The sequence below is a fragment of the Eptatretus burgeri genome, chromosome 10, assembly GCF_056783735.1.
Source record: "Eptatretus burgeri isolate ZD-2024b chromosome 10, Ebu_testis_v1, whole genome shotgun sequence".
In the NCBI taxonomy this organism is placed as follows: domain Eukaryota; kingdom Metazoa; phylum Chordata; class Myxini; order Myxiniformes; family Myxinidae; genus Eptatretus; species Eptatretus burgeri.
In genome coordinates, this window is record NC_140970.1 from 46,954,427 (window position 1) to 46,971,491 (window position 17,065).

The 17,065-nt window shown below is 44.1% G+C and overlaps 1 protein-coding gene across 14 annotated transcripts in view; it reads left to right on the plus strand.

Moving 5' to 3' along the window:
* The first annotated feature begins 3,672 nt into the window (after positions 1-3,672).
* Positions 3,673-17,065, plus strand: part of CDPF1 (cysteine rich DPF motif domain containing 1) — a 68,534-nt gene continuing 55,141 nt past the window's right edge. For 5 of the 14 annotated variants that reach the window (XM_085898156.1, XM_085898157.1, XM_085898153.1 and 2 more), the window contains exon 1: positions 3,875-4,146. In XM_085898156.1, coding sequence (XP_085754282.1) covers positions 4,028-4,146 — 119 coding nt within the window. In that variant the 5' untranslated portion in view covers positions 3,875-4,027. Of the gene's footprint in view, positions 4,147-4,556; positions 4,677-17,065 lie in introns of all 14 variants that reach the window. The other 9 variants (XM_085898148.1, XM_085898149.1, XM_085898150.1 and 6 more) reach the window with 8 other exon arrangements.

A 17,065-nucleotide genomic window follows, 5' to 3' on the forward strand; every position in this document is an offset into this window, starting at 1 on the left:
TCTCCAGACAGTTATTCCATTAATGTACATTCAGACAGACCATTCCCTTTTGTCTAGCGGGACAACGGAACAGTGTGTTGTGTAAACTTCACAGCTTGGTCTGATTAAATCTCTGCACTCATTCCTATTATTTTTTCTATTCTGATTTCTGAGGTAAATCCCAGCCACGTGTGCCCTTCGCTGTGAGATTGGTCCTCAGCGAAGGCCAAGCAGGCATTACACCGGACACCCCTCTGCAGAAATCACAGTCTGCCAAACGCATGTGCAGCGGTAATTTCCACCCACTGGACAGAAGGTGCACCCAATAGGATGCCCACGCTGCACGGAACACGTACCGAGGAGATGGAAGAAACGGCACCCGAAATGCTGACAACTTGCAAAGCACACGCGGTCGTGCCGTTTCCAACCCATTTCCAAATCCCCATATAATAATTATATCTATCTCCTTCCAATCTGAATCCCCATTTAATACTTGTGTCTATCCTCTCTTCCAATCTTCTCCCTGAATTCATGACACGGATCAGGGTGGCGGACCCGCGCGTTGGCCACCTGCTTAATGGCGGACCCGCGCGCATTGTACGGCGCATGCTCGATGGTGGGTGGACCCACACACTGGCCACGTGTTTAATGGCGGACTCGGGCGCAGCCGTGATACTTTATCATCGTACAGAACGGGGCATGAATAACACATATCTTTGGTCGAGTCTGTGCATGGGGTTACAATAACAAATTTAGTGAGGACCACATCTAGAATATTGTGTGCAGTTTTGGTCCCTACAGTTCCGGAAGGACATAGATGTCAGAGAGAGGGCTCAGCGCAGGGCTACTAGATTGATTCCGGGCCTAGCTAGACTCAGCTATGAGGAGTGGCTGAAGAAGACAGGGCTTTATCTATCTATGTATGTATGTATGTATATGTATATATATATATATATATATATATATATATATATATATATATATATATATATATTTCTTCTTCTTCTTCTTCTTCTTTCGGCTGCTCCCGTGAGGGGTCGTCACAGCGGATCATCCGTATGATCTGCATAGTGATTTGGCACATGTTTTACGCCGGATGCCCTTCCTGACGCAACCCTGGTCGCCTCTTTCAACACAGGGATATGGTACACCTATTTTAACCGGGGTATACACCGGCCCAGTGCACTGGTACTCATTTCGCCGACCTCAGAAGGATGACAGGCTGAGTCAACCCCCTGGTGTATTAATTCAGTGGCCCAACGGGGCTTGAACTCAGGACCTTTTGGATCCCAAGCCGCTGCCCTAACCACTGCGCCAACACCAGGCTATATATATATATATATATATATATATATATATATATATATATATATATATATATATATATATATATATATATATATATATATAATTACTAAAATTCTCATCTTGTAGATATGTATGTTCCCGAAATACAGCCAAAACGGCACACGATAGCGCAACCACTTTTTGCCCATCTTACTCACCATTCTCCTGTGGTGTGCATTATCAAGTTTCATTCAAATCGGGCAACAAAAAAATATTTTAAAAATCAATTCCCGATTCAGTGAAGTACTCTTCGGCAGAATTTGATCAATGTAAACAACCTTGGCGGTATAGTTCGCTGGAGCTGTCTTGTTTTTATTTTCTTGAAATCTATGTATTCCTAAAACTCTCATCATGTATGTATTTATGTTCCTGAAATACAGCCAAAACGGTACACGATAGCGCAAAAATTTTAGGGCCACCTTACTCACCATTCCCCTGCGGTGTGCAGTATCAAGTTTCGTTCAAATCGGGCAAAGAAAAAAATTATTAAAAAATCAATTCCCGATTCAGTCAAGATTTGGTATGACGATCCATAAAGCGCAAGGACAAACCATGGAGAATGTGTTGATATACCTCGAGAAACAGGTTGGCCGAACGATGACTCCTGGGGTAAATACTCAAATTTTCTTCACGTTAAAGTTTGACCACTAAATATTAAAATTGTGTCTTTTTTTTTTCCATCAACCGCTGTCACAACTGGAACCCAACGGGGTTCATGGGTCGTCTAGTACAAGGAGGTGGTTACGAGGAGATATGATGGAGATGTTCAAGATAATGAAAGGTATAGATAAAATAAGTGCAGATGAATTATTCAACAGAGTCGACAGTGACAGAATCGGAGGCCGTAGCTTGAGAGTAAAGAAGAGGAGAGTTAAAATGGTGGCAAGGCAGGGGATCTTTTACTCAAAGAGTAGTTAATGCATGGAATGGTCTCCTGGAAAGGTCGTGGCAGCAGAAACAGTGGATAAGTTTAAATTAGAATTAGATAGGTACCTGGAAGTTATGGAGATAGAGGGCAATAGGGATGTTGATAAGACTTTTAGGTAGTTCAAGTACTGATGGGTGATTCTGAATGGAGTGCTGTTGGTGCCGGTCTTGTCAACAGAGGTTGTGTGGTTGATGTGTGTTTTTAACCAAGCCCATGCCCCCTCCCTTGAGGAGAAGAAAAGGGGGAAAAATATAAAAAAAGAAACACAACAATAAACTACAAACAACAACAACAATTTATTTCATTAATTAAAAACATTGTTTTTGGCATTTTCTTCCTCGGATCTTGTTTAGATGGGTTGGTGTGGTGTTCGCGCAGGCACGATGGGCTGGATGGCCTCCACCGGTGTCGGATTTCCTTGTGCATCCATTCCACGAGAGACTGAAGGAATGACAAGATCGGAGCTATCCTTTTTTAGATCCTCGTGGAGGATCTCTAGGTCTTACTCACGTTGTTGTTCTTGTGGACTTTTTTTGTTTCACAGCCTCCAGTTTTCATCGAAACTTCCTGAAACTTGGCATATATATGTAAAAATACCCTGCACAGACAGTAACAATCTCCGATTTTGAAAATTCCTCCTAGAAAAAAAAGTTATGACGTCAAAATATCTCCGCTAATGGAAATCGCCTGAAAAATTATCTCCGAAACTAGGCAAGCTTTTTGAATTGTGTTTACGGGAATCGAACAGGGCATTAGCAGAGATGAATTACCGCACATATGATACGTCACTATGACGTCATATCAATTTCTATGACGTCATTCCTATTTTTTGACATTTTTTGTTTCATAACCCAGAGTTTTCATCGGATCTTCGTGAAACTTGCCATGTATATGCAGAAAGCCCACGCGCAGACAGTAACCATCTCCGATTTTGGAAATTCTTCTGAGAAAAAAGTTGACGTCATAATATCGCCGCTAATGGAAATCGCCTAAACAATTATCTCCGAAACTAGGCAAGCTGTTTGAATTTTGTTTGCGGGAATCGAGCCGGGCATTAGCACAGATAATTTATTACAAACCTGATACATCACAATGACGTCATATCCGTTTTTATGACGTCATCATTGAGGACGAGGATCTTCGCTCATTCGAGCTCGTTTTAAATGTTGAGCGTCAAGCAACGAAGCAGAACATCATTTTAGAAAGTCTTTTAGCACATTCGTGTCCCAGAATGAGAGCGGACTAACCATTTATACACCACCGTAACACGGATTGTGAACGGCAGATTCGATCAATTAAATGAAGTTCAATGAAAATGTTTACGGTAGTCGTTTATATTCACATCTCCGTTAATAATCACGTCCGTCTCTCTTCTTTTTGTCTCTTTATACCGGATTGCTTCATCGCTTCCTTTCTGTTGTGGAGGCCGACGATTGTGGCGGTGTAGCAGCAGTAGTTTGTTGGCGATGTATGGATTTGACTATTTTAAAATTGATCTTTTGGGGGGGGTTGACATACAGGGAGGTTGTAGATCCAAGAGTCTGTGAGTTGCACGAAAATCCTTGAAAACCGTGACGTTTTTACTTCAAAGGAACGAATAATAATTCATTCAGCCGGCCAATGAAAGTCTTCGGTTAACCAATCCTGTGCTCGCAAAAAAAAAAAAAAAAAAAAAGTGAAGAGGTGTGTGTAAAAATTGTTACTGTTTGAACGATTTGTTTGTGTGTGCGCGCTCTCCTGCAGGCTGCAGTGACGTCAGTTCGTTTCCCGTGCATGGAGGACCAGCAGAGGAGAGGGACCTTCCAAACGAGCACGTTCGAGTGTGCCCTCTGCACGTTGGACGTCCCGTACGATTATTTCGGAACGAAACCTCCTTACGCGCGGAGCATTCGGTGAGTTAACCCTTTACCACCGGTGAGTTAACCCTTTACCACCGGTGAGTTAACCCTTTACCACCGGTGAGTTAACCCTTTACCACCGGTGAGTTAACCCTTTACCACCGCACGAACGTCGTTGAAGCCTGATTTATCTTGCTTCCACCTGTTATCTTTTACTGTCCCACTGTCAGTGCATTGTCTCCACTCGTTCCCACACAGTCCTTACAACGGGACCCCCTGCCCAGGGATTGGCATTGCTTCCTATCTGGTGTTTCAAGTCCTACCATACGTCGTCCTTACCAAAGATAGTCATTAGCCCCGACTGGTATTTCTATATATATATATATATATATATATATATATATATATATATATATATATATATATGTATATACATCCATCCATTGGGACCATACTGTGTGCAGAGCGTTGGTGCTGCTTAAGCAGTCTCCTTGGCTATTGGTCACAATCCTGGACGGGTCACCACTCCGGCACAGGATACCAGCAAGCTGGCACTCATTTTGCCGACCCCAGAAGGATGACAGGTAGAGTCAACCCCACCTGGTATTAATTCAACAACTGAGTGGGATTTGAACTCAGGATCCGAGCATCCCAAGCCCACCACCCTAACCAATAAGCCTACAGCAGGCATGTATATATGTATATTTGTGTGTATGTATATACAGGATACAGTACACACATACGCACACGCACATACATATAGGCCTGAAAGTCACTTTACTCCTTCCCAGTGAAGCATTAAGCCTGATGTTGGCTTGGTGGTTAGGGTGGCGGCTTGGGATCCGAGGGTCCTGAGTTCAAGCCCCGTTGGGCCGCTGAATTAATACACACCAGGAGGTTGACTCAGCCTGTCATCCTTCCGAGGTCGGCAAAATGAGCACCAGTGTACTGGTAAGGGGGACACTGCATCAGCGGCATAGCCGCGTCCCAACTAATGATGCAACCAGCAGCCACAGGCTGCACTCGAGAGATAGAGAGTGGAGCATTGTTCTTGAACTCTTTTAATATACAGGTTTTATTGTACAGTACTTCCAATAATTAATTTGTCATTATATCTGTATGTGATCCATCATTCTTCTGAGTCAGTGTTTCCGCATACCGTAGCGGGCGAGGGGGCGAGGACAGAGGGGAAGGGACGGAGGGAAGTGCGAGTAATTTATCAGGGGTAAAATAGCTTTTGCGCTACCCTGTATGTATGTATATATGTAGAGATAGCAACTTGCCTTGAAACGATGTCACAAATTTCCTTAGAACTTGCCTCAACAGCACAACCTTTTTTTTTTTTTTTTACAATGGAGAGCATAATTATCAACAGATTTTTGGCACGGCAATGTGATCAACGGTATCCGCGGTCGACGGTCGTGGCAGACTTGATAATGGAAGACTTTAAAAGCAAACGTTTCACCAAAAATGTGCCTTGATTGCCACGTTTCTGGATCAGATATGTTGATGACACGTTTGCAATTGCACACCGGGACCATGCTGACCTTCTTCTTGAGCAGCTGTGCAGGGTTATTCCTAGCATTGAATTCACCATGAAATTGAACAACTCAAGTTACCGCTCCGAGATGTGGAGGTTCAACGACAACCAACTGGCACTTTGAAAATGTCAGAATATAGGAGGCCCACACACACACAACTAAACCACTGGACTTCAACTCATGCCACCCCATCACACATAAGTGCAGTGTGACTTCCAGAGCTTGGCAGGTTTCATCCTCAAAAAATGCTGCCATCAATGAAATTTAATGGGTAAGAGACATGCTAACACTAAATGGATATGACAAAAGAATGCGGCCTGCACTTGGTGAACCATAGAGGATATAACGAGGAGGAGGAAGAAGAGGAGGAGGAGGAGGAGGAGGAGGAGGAGGAGGAGGAGACAATGAAGACAAAGACAAATGTGCTTTCTGCGTCTTACCATTTTACCCAGTATTGTCAGAGAAGATTAGCAAAGTCGTACGTAGTGCACAAATCCCAGTAGCATACAAATCTCTCTTCACCATTCGTCATGCAATCACTAAGTTGAAAGATAAAGTACCATTTGAGGACAGATTAGATGTGATACTGTTGAGGATTTGGCAGCGCTTAACAGCACCACCGTCTCAGGGGTTATAACGCCGGCTAGTTCGGCACAGGTCTCTGGTTACGCGCCTCAGATCGCGATACCAAAGTACCCCTGGGCCTTTTTAGTTGGGGATATACACCCTGGCTACAGACTGGGTTTGATCAGAGACCGAGCGAAGTTTGTCACAGTCCGTAACCAGTTTGGTTTTAAATACAAATCGAGCGATTGTTCCTCAGAGCGGCACAAATAAATTCAAGGCAGCAAATTTCGTATGAATCAGCCAGATTTATTGGGGACACATCGGGGAACACGACACAAGCAAAGCATTCACGGCAGTGTTATAATTCATCTATAACCCGCCCTTATCTAGGGAGCTACGGATACGGGTTTCGCAGGGAGCCCTAGCAAAATAAACCTTGGGCCTGGACAACATGCATACAAGACACGGAGTACTTGGTGGTGCCTCATGGACGAGAGGAAAAGTGTCGAAGGCACGAATGCGGTTCGTGACAAGCCGATGGTGTCGACCCGAGCACCCAGCTCGAGCATGCAGCGTGGCAAGATGGCGCTCGTACTCCTATCGGCACTGCTAACGCACGCAGCCTTGGTGCGTCCAGCCCCTGCAAGGTCGACGGCACAAGAGAGAAAGATCTATGGTGTGTTTCAGCTGGTTTCTCACAAGGTCCAGTATGCGAATCCAGGCCTGGCCTGTACACCAGACCAGGCCAAATCTAGATGTTGGGCTCCGAAGGCGGATCGACGGGATGAAAGACGACGTGGTCCAGCAAGGGAGCAAGGGCAGTCAGAGGCCCCGTGGCTGGACTCAGGATGAACCTGTGGATGACCTGCAGGCTGGATCCATGGCCGAGGAGGAACAGCCGGCCAAGCCACTCTTCATGAAGCAGATGGCAGACCCCCCAAACTGTTCCTCCCTTGCCTTTTTTGGGCGGGCCTTTCCGACCACCCCGGGGACACGTGATTGGTCCATCGTTCGAGTTTGCAGCAGCTCTCCGCCAATGGGTTGCTGGCACGTCTTGCTGACTGATTCTGTCAGGGCGGTGGGTGGGGGCTGGTTAGGAGGTGTGGAAGGAAGAAGAAGACGCCTCTCAGTACACCACCACTGTATAAACAATGGACAGCCTGCTACACCTCCCGACACACATGTAACATCAGATTACCAAACAACCTGGCTAAACATGCATTTAAGGGGGGATCTGGGCTAATCCTATATTTAATAACACACTAAAGGCCCATTTCCGCAACAGTACATCGTATGGTATGTGAGTGTGGCACAGCTTATGTTGGGGGAAATGGGAAGAAATTTAAAACTAAGGATAAATGAACACACCAGAGCTAAGAGGCTGGGAAAGGCCTCACAATAAGCCGTAGCACGTCATGAAATACATTCTGCTCACAGTTGTGATGGAATCAACACACGGCTTCTGGATGTCACGCCAAGCAAACACTGCTGACTAATTTTGGAATCTTGGCATGCGAAAGCACAAAATGACGGATTAACAGAATAAACATTAAAACTTCCCGCTCAGTACTACCCCTTGATCCAAAAAGCAGAAAGTGGTGGGTGCAAGCCCCAAAAACAAGGACAGTGTGGACCACAAATAACCCACAACGTGTCTTGAGCATTGAGCCCAGAGGACACACCAATTACTCCACCACCGATACACCCCATCACACAATCTTCACCGAGGCAGACTCGCTCCACCCATGTTCTAACCCCACATACAACAGGACTTTGTGACCAGATCACATCACCAAGGAGGACTACCCCGCACGTACAAAACGTTCCCAAAAACTTGCCAAGTTTTAATGCACTTATTTTACCAGATTACGCACGAAACAGATGCATAGGGAGCAGACAATCAATCGAGGATGATTAGCGTGAACAACAGGGAGAAAAGTAATAATTTTGTTTTCCACTCCAAACATATTTGAAGAAGTTTGTGTGCCACGAACGAAACGTCGCCTTGAAACTTGATCGGCTCATGCTCGTATGCATTAAAACAGGTACATGTTTGGTCGAGTTTTGTCATTTTGGTTGGCTGTGCATTTTTAATAATGAATTATCCAAACCGAAAAACCTTATTTCATATATATATATATATATATATATATATATATATATATATATATATATATATATATATATATATATATATTGTTACGGTTGTGGAAATTCACAGATCACCATCCATTCAGGTTCCCCGAAGATCAGATATGTTGATAAGTGTGTGTCCAGATTAGATTTCCCCACCAATGTCTAAAGGGCATTATTGTGTGCCGGGCTGTGCATCTTCAAGTTAGCCATTATTCTTTTCTGTCTTTAATTTCAAACAAACACACCACTCCTCAACAACATCTCTACAACGACGCCACCTCCACCACCACAACGACATCTCAACAACCACGCCATCCCCACCACAGCACCAACCACACTACAACCACGCCACCACCACCACCACAACAGCATCTCAACAACTCCCACCTCGATATCCCTCAGAACGAGTAAACAAGAATGACGGTTGGGCAACAACCACAGAGCCAAGCTGAGCTCTACTGGAATTTTCCACCGCGTGCCGGGAAGGGCGGGGAAAAAGGCGTGTCAACGATAAAAACGCAGCGTTCGCTCGGAGAAAGAGAATTGGGGAGGAGAGCGTAAGGATTGGTGAGGACACCAGGAGAATTGGTGCCATTGGTGGACTTGGTACGAGATTTGGTGTTGCCATCGGCGGACTTGGCTCTCTCTTCTTGGTCTCCTTGGCGTTGTTGGGGTTGGTCGAGTAGAAGCCGGAGAGGAGTCGCCAGCTGGATCGCCGTTGGAGGCGCCGTTGAAGGCACTGTTGGAGTCCAGCGGAGTGCAGGCAGAGACACTGAGGGTCGCCAAACCAGGGCCCAGCGAGTCACCATGAGGGTGGCAGGTAACCTGCCCGGCCTCTCAGAGCCTTTCGGTCATCCCGGCTCTGAGAAACATGAAAGGCTTACGGGCCCAGTTCTCCCTTTTCTTTTCTGGGGTTTTTGCATGGAAGTCTGTGGTGCCTTGTCCATAAGTAGAATGGTTCTAAGTGCATGTATGTAATAGATAGCCAACGGCTGTAGGTCTTGTTGCTTGTGTGTTGTCCCCTACCCCCATTCATTGCATACGTATACAAATAAATGTCCCCATTGTTTGAATATTCACCTGCTTGTTGCGTCCCTTCCTCCATTGAACTGCCATAATTGCGTTCGGAATATTAGCCGGTTTTTAATACCGATAAGATAATCGGGTCCGACGGGGCTTGGCGATTTAAAAGCGCTCAGCAAACGGAATGAGCTGCTTAAAAGCGGCTCATTTTCGTGCAGGCTCCGTTGAGGTGTAAATCCCCAGCATTTCTGTCTGCGTGAATAATTAGGCACATCGACAATTCGGCGATCAACCCTGTAGCGCGTGGACAGAAAAGTTGGCTGATCTATGGTGTGGTTAACAACACCTGTAGCTGGGTTTCGGCGTTGATCCAAAAAGCTGCGACTGGATTGCCACGTTCGGTGGGCGCGTGCGGCCGCAACAAATTAGCTAAAGGCGGTCGCCCGCACGCCGGAGTGGCGAGAATCCACAACAATATATATATATATATATATATATATATATATATATATATATATATATATATATATATATATATATATATATATATATATATATATATATATATATATATATATATATATATATATATATATATATATATATATGCGTATGTATGTCGCGGGGATGGCCGGCCCATGATAACTCCCCGAGCCAAATTGTGGTGCCGGGTGGTTAACACCGACAGCCCCCGGACGACCGAGCGATTCCTTATTTGGAGGAGGCGGACACGTTGATGCTTGGAGATTTTAACATGTGCTCGAAGGGTATGGCAGAGAGCAATGGTGGTCATCCAGAGGAACATGGCACAGGAGCACTGCACCAGGTCAGCACATGAGGGTTTATCCTCAAATCCACCACAATTACACGATTCCAATCTCTTCAAAAAGAATACATTTAATGAACATACACAAATACTTCCAAGACGATAACTGAAAAGGAAATAATAATAATAAAAATAAACCAATGTCACCCGCAGGGTGACCCGTATCTTGCCAAAAGGTGACCACGTGTGACTTCTTTAAGGTCACACTGAGGTGAACAGAGCTGCTATCCACCAGGAGCGACTCCTTGAAGAATATCTGCCCACGAGAGATTCCAATGAGAATCGTTTTACAGAGTAACCATGAAAAATATGTTTGCCTCATAATGTCACCAATGACGTCATAATGTCTCAAGCTTGACATATCTAGAAAGCACTCATCGAGGTGTTCAATTTGAGGTACTACACGATATGGTTCCCAAAACTTGAAAATTTGACATTGGGGTCAAATATGTTTGACCTCAGGCGCTAACCATTTGGGTCAAGGCCAATCACCACCAAAAACTAATCAGCTGAGCGCCAGACCATATACTACATTCCTATAAAGTTTGGAGACGATTAGATTAAAATTACTCAAAAAATAAGGGTTTCGTTGACTACCCTGATTTGCGACAAAGTAACCTTGACCTTTGACCTTGACCTTCAAAATTTTATGCGCTGAAAGGGACCTCTATAGGCCTCTGACATGCGAAGTTACAAAAATTTACAGTGATAACTGTGTTCTTCAGAGTGATTTATACGTGATGACAGACAAAAAAAAAAAAACAAACAAACAAAAAAAACTTTATGAAGGACAAGGCCAATCGCCACCAAAAATTAATCAGCTGAGCGCCAGACCATGAACTATATTCCCATGAAGTTTGAAGACGATCCGATCAAAATTACTTAAAAAATAAGGGTTTGGTCAACTCCCCTGATTTGCGACAGTGACCTTGACCTTTGACCTTGACCTTCAAAATTTTGTGTGCTGAAAGGGACCTCTATAGGCCTCTGATATGCGAAGTTACAAAAATTTCCAATGATAACTGTGCTCTGCAGAATTTTTTTATACGTGATTCCTGACAAACAAAAAAAACAAAAAAACATACAAGCTGACTAACATATCTTGCAAAAACTTCGTTTTGGCAAGATAATAATACTAATAATAATAATAATAATAAATAAATAACTCCTGCAGTCGAGGCCTTGCACACGGACTCAAATACAGACAATGGGGAAACAAAATCAAAAGAAAAACCCTCCTTTTCAAGTATACTTGTACTTAGCTTGGCCCAGAGCTGATCCTTCTCGAACTGGAATCGAGGCGCTTCTCTCGTAGCAGGGCAGACGTACGCCAGGCAATCCGTGAGTGGCTCTCCACTTGAAGCTCAAAGCCCCAGTGTAACTGTTTCTGACATACATGAGGATCGGGGTCCGTTTCTCACGACTGCACCTCATGCCTCCATTCTGATCACGGCTAAAAATGAACAAGCCAACTCCAAACCTCTTCAAAAGCGCCACTTGCCTCGTGCGTTCCTCACGCTGACCTTGGGTGTGAGTTCCGCCGATCTCTCGTCCTGTGCATTCGGAAGCTTTCCACAATGCGTCACCTGCCTGCCTCGAGCTCGATCACACTGATCTCTGTTTCGATCCACAACCTCCACCTCTCCTGTGCGTTCCTTCTTCCCTAACTCTCCTCCGCCTCTGGGGCGTGGCCTGCTTGCACCAAACCCGGGAAGGTGGGGCTTTCTGCCCATTTGTCGTCGTTTCAGGGACGTGTTTCCCACCTTTATTGCCTGGCTTGAAATATAAATACGTAGGGAAAATCACAGAGGGTAATCACATACTGGGGAACTTATTCTTACTCCCGAGGCTAATTAACTCTGCACCACCCCTTGTGTGGTGACACGCAACACTTAAGCTCATAGATTCCTTAGCTTGGTTACATAGAGATGCTTACTACTCGTACACGTAGCAACCTGACACAATGCTAAATTCCCGATTAAATTCTTTCATCTTCCCCCACAACCGTAACTATATATATATATATATATATATATATATATATATATATATATATATATATATATATATATATATATATATATATATATATATATATATATGTCTGGAATCGTACCTTTTTCTATTAGCTTTGCTTTTAGAAGTCATTATATGTTATTTGCAGGCTTGGTGATAATCAAAGTATTCTCTTGGCTGGCTGCTTGAGAAAAAGGACAATTGGAACAGTGTATGCTGAAAAATGATTATGATTGACCTTGAGTTATTCAAAGAAGCACTGTGAGAGCAGGAACCATTACGTGCTCTTATCTCTACTTGTGTTTCACCACTCTTGTAATGAAATGAACCAACTGCCTTGCAGCTGGTTCGGTTGAAAGGACGAATTGTGAGATAAACATTTGTCCAAGGATAAATCCGAGTACATAAGGAGGTGATAAAGACGTCTCAGATGAGTGACTGCACCCTCTGAGCATCTTACTGTAATTGATGTTCCTGGTGTTGCCGTGCTCCGTGTGCACGTACCTTGGTAAATGATAATAAACAGCCTTTCTCTCAAGTACATCTGTCATCAAAATACCTTGGTCACGGTATGACATATACATATATACGGTATATGTGTGTGTTGTCACTGAACTAGTCCCTTAAACTTCTGGGATGCACCTCCTCCCTTGTGTATGTGCTAAGCGTTGTTTTTTATGATTATTATTATTTAACTTTTTTTTTTTCTTATTTTGGAAATTTTTTTGAAAAAAAAAAAATTATTATTTTTAAACTTAAATCTTCAACTTCAGTTGCTTATAAAATTGTAACATCACAAATATTACAAATAAGCTTGCAAAATAAATGTTTGAATTCTGCTTGGTGTAAATCATGACAACATGGAAACTCATGCACTTATCATCAGTTAAAACAAGCTTGTCTATCTCGATGTGTGGTGAGGTGTTTTGAATTGCACAGCGGGAGTTTTGAATTATGTGGTGAGGTGTTTTTAATAATGTGGAGGTGAGGTGTTTTTAATAACGTGGTGAGGCTAGTGCAGCGAGCTGATCCACGATATATATATATATATATATATATATATATATATATATATATATATATATATATATATATATATATATATATATATATATATATATATATATATATATATATATATATATATATATATATATATATATATATATATATATATATATATATATATATATATATATATATATATATATATATACATATATACATATATATATATATATATATATACATAAATAATATTGTTACGGATCTGGAAACCATTTGCATTCAACATACAGATGTCCCAAAAGTCAGTAATGTCGTTAAGTATGTGTGTAGTCAGATCCCCTTCCTTTTGTCTAGTGGGAGAATCAAAGGTGTGCGTTGTGATTTTTTTTTAGTTAGGTTATTAAATCATTACATCCAATGAACCATCTAACAACCATCCCATCTGCATGACCTCTCGACCCATCACGATCCACCACCAACCAACTGCCTTCTTGCACCCTGATGTGCCAAGGCAAGATCTCGCGGTTCTGGTTTCTCGGCTCCCACGAACGTTGTAATTCTTTCACGACAACCTTTGCAACATTGATACTGTTACTCGTCAAGTATGAACGCACGTGGAAGAGTGGCTGGGGTTTCCCAGCAGGGGCTGTTGCAGCGTTGATACTGTTACTCGTCAAGTATGAACCCGCTTGGAAGAGTGGCTGGGGTTTTCCGGCAGGGGACAAGGCCCCGCCCTGGAAAGGTATGCCGTGGGACCCTGTCCAATCAAAGGTGGACAGCGAGGTGTGTTCAACTTCAGTCAGGGAGGTCCATAAATTCCTGAGCACTCTCTGAGGCAGGGGTCTTTTTGGCATCTTGGAGAGTTTTGGAGGGTTTTTGCTCTCACAAAAGGGGTTTTTGCTGTTACGAAGGTCGTCGAGGCGGCGAACGTGTCTCTGCTGGTCTTCTACAAGGAAGGAAAGAGCGAGCCCAACCCCCCTCCGTGGACCCCGGCCATTCACCACCCGAGCTCCGCCACGAACCTCGAGTCCCACACGTGCGACTGGAGACCAAAACAGCGCCCAATGTCAGGTGCCGCAGCACAGAGTACCCCCTTTCTTCGACGGACAGGTACCCATCCGAACTCTGACCCCCAGCTTGTCTCTCTCCTTGGCTGCGAGGGTCCAATAAAGAACTCTGTTTTTTTTTCATTTGTGTGTGTGTGTCTGCGTGTGGGCCCGTCTTAAAGTAGAACTGAATAAGTGTTTTTGGATCATTGTAAATACTTCTTGCATATTCGCATTAAGTCTTGCTATGTGTCTTCATTTAATGTAAATAAAACTTGTTAGAAATGTTCCCAGTTCATTTCCGTCCCTTCTTGAATTGGTCCAGCATGGTTCGGATCTGAGTTTCAGCGGGGTTTTATCCCCGATAATCCGTTCATTCCAGCCGGCAAGGCTTTGGCAGTTTCCGCTCAGCTGCATCCAAACCGGAGTTGGTAGTTGTAACTCTACCGCAGTCGGTAGAGTGACCCGGTTCGAGCAAGACGTGCCGAGGGCGTGGTTTCCCCGGTAGTCAATCGCCTAGTTAATTAGGTAAATTGATTATAGACAAACAGACCCTACGCTACACAGTTGAGATATTGGCATCCATGTTTGGTTGGACGACCTGCCGGCTCGCGGGGTTATCTGAGCGACAGCCTACAATTCCGGGGAGTTTGGTGGGAGAAGACGCAAGCTTTCCCCAATTTGTGGTCGTTCTCGCCACCGACTCCCGGCCCGCAACAGTATATAGATGTGTATAAATATAATCGAAGTTACAGTTGCAGGCAAGGTGACATGACCCATGTTTTCCAGATTTATAAAAGGGCTGGACAGCAGCAACCCCCACCACTTCTTCACTCTTGCAACTGTCAACTCTATCAGAAGTCATCTGGTCATGAAGGTATTCAAGGCCAAGTTTCGGCTACTTCTCAGAAGCAGTTTCTTCAGTCAAGGAATGATCAAGCATTGGAACAGCCTCCCAACTTCCCTGGTGGATTCCACATATCTAACAATGTTTATAGATAACTTAGATTAATCTTGGCATTGTGACATCTTCACCCTGCACTGACTGCCAGCATGCGTCTCTTCATGGTTTAAAACTACCAGGTATCATGCAACGCAAACCAACCAAGATGGAAGTGTAGACCTGGATTCACCCTCTGATCCCATGCATTGATGATGATAATCTTCTTCAATGGCCACCATTATTACACCTTTCTGGTGAGGTCAGCCAGGGCTTGGTCCAAGTCTTCACAAACCCAGTTGGCCAGGCTTGATGTTCAACTAGTTTGGGCAGGAATTTGGAATTTGGCCATGGTGCCAGCGATAGCTGGCCTACTTTTCGCGAAGGACACCATGGGATCCTTACCGTCCACCAACTAATGTTGGCAGATGGGACGCCCCATTTAACATCCATCGGAGGGATGGCACACACACATTGATGAATCCCCCTGCCTGTGAAACACCGGACTGACAGTTTATAGCTGGGTCGGGAATCAAGCCCATGCTCGACTGCTTAGAGGGGACTGTGCATACCTTGAGAGTCTAGGCTTTTCTGGCAGCTTGCATTGATGATTGATAAGGTCCTATTGAACGATATTTCTTTATTACTTATGCACAGATGGGGATAATTGAGGTACAGGTTGTGACGAAAGTGAGTAATAGATGAGGAAGTGACAGGTAAGAGAAAGAGATCGATCTGAAGAATTGCTTCATATTGTTGAGTTCCTGTTTCAGTTGCCATCTGGATAATTAGCTGGACACCATCCATTATTTAGGTTTCGACCCTTCAATCGCATTCTCTCTCTCCTGTTGAACTGACTTCCTGTATCTGTTGTGTCGTGCCGTTCCCCCCCCCCCCGCCCCAGTCCTTTAAAAGTGTTACCTGTAGTCATCTCATACTTTCTCCTGCACCATTATCCCAAACCGCCCTTTTCCCACATCTTTCTATTCTGACACTCCACTCGTGATGAATTTGTCCCCCTTTTCCCCTTTGATACTCTGAAGCTGCTGCCTTCTGTTGCTTAGCTTCTCCAAGAGCCTGCATTTCTATATAGAGTACAAAAATAATCCCAGAACTCCTCTGAATGGCAGGTCCATGACCTTTGTTCTGTACAAAGGTCATCCAATCCGAAAAGCAGATTGACAACAGATGCATTGTCCTACATGCCTTCTGCCATGACATTTCTCAACCTTCTAACAGAAAGGCGGCAGCCACTTCACTCTCTTCAGACCTTGACAAAATCACAAACTGGTCAAACACTTGAAATATGTCTTTTAATCCTCATAAATCTGAGTCTTTGGGTTTGAAGCTGAGTGTTTGGGTCTCTCACTCTCTCACTGGAGGCAGGTCGGTGGTCTTTGTCTTCTACCATCTCCTCGCTGGCCTTGCCCCTCCCCCCCGCTCTGTCTGTGATCTGTCCCCCCTATATTTCCTCAGGGCACTCAAGGTCCTCAAAAAAACCCCTTCTGGTGAAACTGTCAAATTCAAGAATCATTGCTCACCTTCACTCTTTCTTTCCTCTTTTTTTTCCCACCTGTGGAACAAACTCACACACTCTCTTCAATCCCTCTCCTCCCTCCAGGCCTTCAAAACAGCTGTTCACCACCATCTCGTATCTCTCCATCCAAAATCTTGACCTTTACTACCTCCATTAATCCACCCCAAACCCACCCCCTTCAAATTCCTTGTTTTCCTTCCTGAAAGTCCCTGTAGTTTCCATCTTGTTTACCCCATGTACCCACCTCATCCCTCTCCCTTCCACAGATATCCTATTGTCTTTGTTCTCCACTATTTTGTGCTTCTCTCTCCCGGCCCTCTTGTGTCCTGTCTC